Consider the following 6,000-nt stretch of genomic DNA (forward strand, 5'->3'; position numbering starts at 1 on the left):
TCATGGGCTTTTCTATGAGGGTTGGATAAGACCATGCATTAAAATGCACTTAGCAGCATAGAGCAGGTGCTCAATTGCTGGCTCCCATTCCGCTCTTCCTCGTAAGGTATTACTAAAAATGGCCCCAATGTATGATTTTGGCTAGTTCATTGATATGCGTTATACCCAGCCTACATAGTCCGACAGGCCCAGCTGAGGAGATCCATCAGTAAGAGTGATTTGACGGTGCCTCGGACTCTGCTTGTGGCTTCCCGGTGGCCAGGCTCTCTGAGTAGCAGAGTGATCATGAGAGTCTGGGGATGGGACAGAGGGACACCTTGGGGTCCAGGAATCATTCAACCAACTGTGCCTGACAGGCAGGTGCTCGGGAGAAGGAATGCATATGTCTAGGTGCAAATGTGCATATATCTGCAATGGCACACACAGATATGTTTTTACAGCCTCTTTTATCAAGGACGCATTAGCACACTGAGGTTCCACTCCACAGGGAGCAGTTTCACTCATCAATGCCACAAGCAGCACGCAGGAGGAACATCAAAGGAAGGTGACTCTCTGGAGGGTGCAGTCAACAAGATTAATTTCAAGGAGCTCTCTGACCAGCTCCAAAGTGCCTAAGCCGCTGCCTCCCAACAGCACAGGGCAGGATGTTCTCCCGGGGGCCTGGCTGGCACTTGGTGGACTCCAGGGGCCAGAGAGGGATTTATTAAGACCACAACAAGGAAGGATGAAGACAGAGAGACCAGCTGTACCCGAGTCACAAAGCTAGGGGGTGACAAGGAAATGTGTAACCTCGGCAGTGACCTTCGTCCAATGCTCCTTCCACAGCCTGGTTAGTTACTAAAGAGCAGGGAGGCTGACGACGGCTTCCTGATCTGGCAGAATGATGACCAGTGTTACACCTACCTGCACTGTTTCCTAGAATCACTTGGTTTTTAAATGTCATTTGGCACCACTTTTCATGGGGCCTGATTCCATGGTCCAAAGTGATCGGGATTTGGTTGCACATGAACAGGGAGGAAAAGTTTTCCTGGAAATCTTGACATGCCATCCTGTTGGAAACAGACACACAGACACTAGTCACGAAATGACCACTGACTGTGTCCCCAGGTGGGGGGTTCCCATCACTTCATGGTGTCTTTCCTGGGTCAGCTAACTTCTGCACTGACTGTACCTGCCCAGAGGTCAGAGCATAACTTTGGCTCCTTGGGCATCAAGCGACCTTCTGCTTTCTCGGTCCTTCTCCTTTCAGTGGTTGAAAGGACAATGGCAGAGTCAAATTCTGGGTGTTCAGTGTCACCTGGCAGGGGCTTTATCAGCAATTTCCTTGACCCGGTAATGTAACTGTGAGCCCTATCATGGCCAGTGGGACCACAGCCAGCCTCTCTCTTTTTCTGGGTCCTGATGCTGCCATGACACCGTCCCCTCTCTAAGGCCGTTTGCCAGGTCTACTGTTGAGATCTTTATAAAGATGAAGTTTATGGCACACCTTAAATCATACCTCCTGCTGTGATGAAAGTAGAGATATTGGGATTATTTTTCCTTTTAACTTAAGTTTGTTTTTTGGATTCTTAATACTTTAGACCCAGGATATTTTCCCCATATATTTTAATTTCATTTAAACATGACACTAAGTAAACCAGACAACTCTACAGAGAGATGTGCATCTCCTCCTCTAAGATGTGTGCATACAGATGAGCATTTGTTTTTTAAAACAACCAGTCATGCAGTCTTGCATGACTTCTGGGTAGAGAGAGTGATGCCTTCCCCAGGACTCCAGACTCAGGCTGGGAGCTGAGCTTCCAGCTGCTCCTTTTACAGATTCACTCCAGAGGAGAATTTAGGGCTAGAGTCCCACCAGGATGGCATGGAAGGCATGGGCTTAACAACCACATCCCCTGGTGTCCACAAAGCTGTTTTCTCTCCTTTGATGCTAGCATTCCCTTTTATCATTAAAATGTCTCAGACAATCCAAGACAACTCTCACACCCGGAAGCTGCCCAATTTTCCATCCAAAGTTAGTCTTGGTAGAGAAAACAGCCCCTCTCTAAAGAGTTCTCTGCAATGCTGATTTCCATCATCAGAAAAATTAGGAAAAGAGATAGGGATTGAGAACTTGGGCGATAAAGGTTTAAAACATAATTTTTTGAAAGGGCAAATACCAAAACTCGCCATCTTCCTTGTTGTGGTACAGTTGTCTTTTCCGTGGGTCTTGGGTTTCTTGCCATTCCTGGGACCTACACGTGGAGAAACAAATCAGGGGGTGGCATGTCTCAGAGAGTTTTAGTTCAACCACATGTGGCCTAGTGGGGGTCCTTTGTTTGGCCACTATTAATTACTGGGGACAAGTAGAGTATCATTTTACCTAGCGACAGGGCTCAAGTCATTAAATTCCTTCGCTTCAGCTATGCTGATGGCTTTCAAACATCTTTCGCCAGCTTGCTCCTCTTTCCTGAACTCAGGACAGATCTACAATCCATCCTGCATCTCCACTCAAGTTCCAAAGTGACCTGAAGTCACCTGTCTTGTGCCTTCTCCCATTGCCCACTGAGAACATGAGACATCTCTCTCTTCCTTCAGTCACCTCCACTCACGTCCCTACTTCTGCTATCCTACTTCAGGTCACCCTCTTTGCCCCCTTGGACCCCAGCTGCTTGTCCTAAACCTACTCATTTTCCCAGCCATTCTCTACACTGCCATCAACAGGGTCTCTCTGACATATAAGCTGGATAATGTTGTTTCCCTGCTTAAAATATGTCCATGGTTCCCTGCTACTCTCCAGAGGGAGTGAAGTTCGAACTCTTTAAAGAAAACCCCAGCCTCTGCCTACTTCTCCAGCCTGACCTGGGCACTCCCCTCACCCTCACCATTGAATTCCATGCTTCAGCCATCTTGAAGAACTTCACTTCCTTCAAGATCCCACATGCCACCTCTTGGCTTCCATTACGAGGTCCCTTCCTCTAGGACACTCGTATTCCTCTCAGTTCTTTAACTCACTAACTCTTACTCATCTCTCCTCCTAAAAGGCACTTCCTCTGGAAAGCTTTACTTGACCTCCTACCCCTACCTGTTCTACATCCAGAGCAGGATCCCTCCTTGGAGCACCCATAATGCCCTGGACACATCTGTCTCAGCACTCAGCACCCTCTGTAGCTGTTGCCTGTTTGTTGTGATCCCTCTCTGGACTCCAGTGCCAGCTGAGCTGAGGAGCACTGCTCTGTGTTACATCGTCATGGTGATCAACACATGTCTTGTCACACGTTTGGCACACGGTGACTTTCTGCTGGTTTCGTAGCTCAAGCTGTCCATTGCACTGGGATGGTGTGTTCCAGAAACTAGCCCTACAGTCCATGAGGAGGCCCCTCCCTCAGCCTGCTTTTGCAGTGCAGGCGCACTGTCGAGGCAATGGGCCCCAGAGGCACAAAAGTTTAATGAGATTTTTTCCCATGGAATAGCTCGAATTGAGAGCCTGGTCACCTCTGTGCTAGGACAGCGAGGCAGATACCACCATTCAGTCTTCCGGCTGCAGGCTGAGGCAGTCAGATGTGTTACTGTAAAATGGCAATTTTATAATTAAGTGATAATTACATTTTCTGCAGTGTGTAAGGGAAAATAAATGTAGTGTAAATCAATACGCTATTGATTCATGCAAGTTTGCCTTTAAGTGTGTGCGCCTGAAATTTCAATTACGGCTGAGATTAGACCCATCCAGCTTTCTCCATTCATCTCCATTCCTAAAAAGTAGGGAAGAAATCGACCACCTGCACGGAGACAGTGATTATGCAGTTCATGCCGCTTCCTTCCAGCCCGAGAAGGAGGTGGGTCAGAAGTGGGTGACCCTCTCCACTCAGCCAAGGGACATGATTCTATGGAGTATTTGTGGCCAGGTCTCTGCCCTGCTCCTCACTTTCCTATTCAGAAGGCTTTGTTCACATTGGCACCTGGATGGTAGAAATCTAAGCTTTGATGCTGGTATGAGGCCCTCCAGCCCCAGCCCACCACCCTCTCTTCTCAATTCCTCTGCCCAAGGCCAGCTGGGTGGCCCTGAACAGGATAGGGACCCTGACCTGGCTGGGGACCATGGCCTATGCTTCCCCTCCTACCCAGTGTCTCTTCTGAAGGGTGTCATACTCCCAACCCCAGAACATCAATCCCATCTGTGATGCTATCGCTGAACATGCCCACCCAGGGAACACTTGCTTCCCCTGGTCTCTGATGTCCCTTGCTGCCGTCATGGACCATTCTACATTTACCATAGGAAACACGGTATCAGCTCTTGTGAGTTCATTATCTCTTCCCCTGTGGAATCTGTCATACCTAATGGCTTCCCTCTGATTCTCCCTTGATGAACCAACCCAAAGTCTGGGATTCTGGCCAAAGTTACTAGGATTTACATTGGAAAAGGTAAAGGACACCCCTGGCGGGAAGAGAACAAGAGTCAAGAAAAAAGGAGGACAGTAAGATAGACATTGTCCATGCCTGATTGGCTCATGGTTTTGTCAGCTCTTTTCCTTTCCGGGGGGGGGACTCATCTGCCCTGTTCTCCAAGGGGCATCTGAGAGCACAGCCAGGTTTATTTTACAAATTGACACCTGCTATCTCCTTTCTTCCCTCTCTGCACCCACCAGCCGGCAGATACACTACCTGAGTGCCCACTTGTGCCAGGGACACACCAGCCCTGGAGATTGTGGGAAATCACAGTGGTCCGTCCACGACCGGGCAGGGGGCATCAGGCCATAGTCCAGTGATGTCGGCTCTGAGTATGGGCAGCTGCATTCACCTCCCCGAAAGCGCTGTGCTCACTGCATTGATTGCCACTGCCTGGTGGGCCCTGTGCTCCTGTTTGAACAAATTGCTTGTTCTTTCCCATCACTCTCTCCCCCAGCACTTCTGGCCGTAATGCTGTGGCCACTGCGTCATGACACCTTTCATGGATCCGCACAGATGCTCGGAGGAACGCGAGGGCCACCCTCCTAGGCCTCTGAGAGGAGTGTGACACCTCATTGTCCCCAGGACGTCTCAGAACCACCTTCCCATTCTCAGTCCGCAGAGGGTGGGGCGCCCGGGGTTAGATCCAGTACCGCCCAGGAAATGTCAGCACAGCTCCTTCAGGGAACCACAAACCACGCAGCCAGGTTCTGCCAGGACACGCTCCCTAGGGCATTGGAGAGCCACTTACTCCACTCACTCTTACCACGAGCCAGGTGTCACTGCAGGCACCTGGATACGTGGGTGTCCAGATCAGTACACAGGCCTGACAGTTTGAGCTGAGCAAAGAGATCATCTGGGTCTCTGCCTCAATTTCCCCAATTCTCCCAAAAACGAACCTTTTCCACCTTGGTCCCATGGCAATGGGGGCATTAGGATCCAGGAGATCCCCCCAGGGCCTTGGTTCTTGCTCTCCACCTCTCCCTCTTGCTCCTGGCCTGCCTCTGTCCTCTTTACCAATCCTGGATTTGACGGTCCACAGCTCTAGACCAGGCTCCCAGGGGACAGACACTAGGTCTTGTCACCAGTAGATCCCTCCGAACACCCACCTCACACTGTGTGCACGTCAGGTAGAACCTACAGGACAGACATTGGACAGATGCCAGCAGAAAGGTATCATGGGAGTGTGGGTAGACCCATGGCCACACCCAATAGAACAGGGTGGCAGTGAGGCCCTAGGCAGGTGGGACAGATGCTGCCTCAGGAACGCCTTTTGAGCAGTTCTCAGTGAAGTCTTTGCCCTGAGGCCCCCCAGCCATACCCATCTCTCCAGCGCCCACGCCACTCCGTTTCGCCCCAGGGGTTCCACAGGCGGATGATCTCTTCCCAGCCTGTCCTGGACTGAATCTGCAATGAAGATCGGAAAAGGAAACCGTCAGGGCTCTCTGGCTCAAGTCAGCAGCAAGAGGGAATATGAATGCCGCTGCTCTCTCCCTCCGAGGACTAATTTAACTTCTGACCTCATTTGGCTGCAGCCAGAAAAAAAAAAAAATTGAAAAGATTAAAAAAAAAAAA

General features: G+C 50.1%; 1 protein-coding gene across 2 annotated transcripts in view; it reads right to left on the reverse strand.

Moving 5' to 3' along the window:
• The window catches only part of Capn13 (calpain 13), a 77,712-nt gene that overhangs the window by 21,376 nt on the left and 50,336 nt on the right, over positions 1–6,000 (reverse strand). For both annotated transcript variants that reach the window (XM_010604668.2, XM_010604669.2), the window contains exons 9-11: positions 5,747–5,832; positions 2,160–2,234; positions 904–1,049 (exon numbers count right to left, since the gene is read on the reverse strand). In XM_010604668.2, coding sequence (XP_010602970.1) covers positions 904–1,049; positions 2,160–2,234; positions 5,747–5,832 — 307 coding nt within the window. The remainder of the gene's footprint in view (positions 1–903; positions 1,050–2,159; positions 2,235–5,746; positions 5,833–6,000) is intronic.

The sequence above is a fragment of the Fukomys damarensis genome, unplaced genomic scaffold (assembly GCF_012274545.1).
Source record: "Fukomys damarensis isolate Sample0158 unplaced genomic scaffold, DMR_v1.0_HiC HiC_scaffold_2, whole genome shotgun sequence".
In the NCBI taxonomy this organism is placed as follows: domain Eukaryota; kingdom Metazoa; phylum Chordata; class Mammalia; order Rodentia; family Bathyergidae; genus Fukomys; species Fukomys damarensis.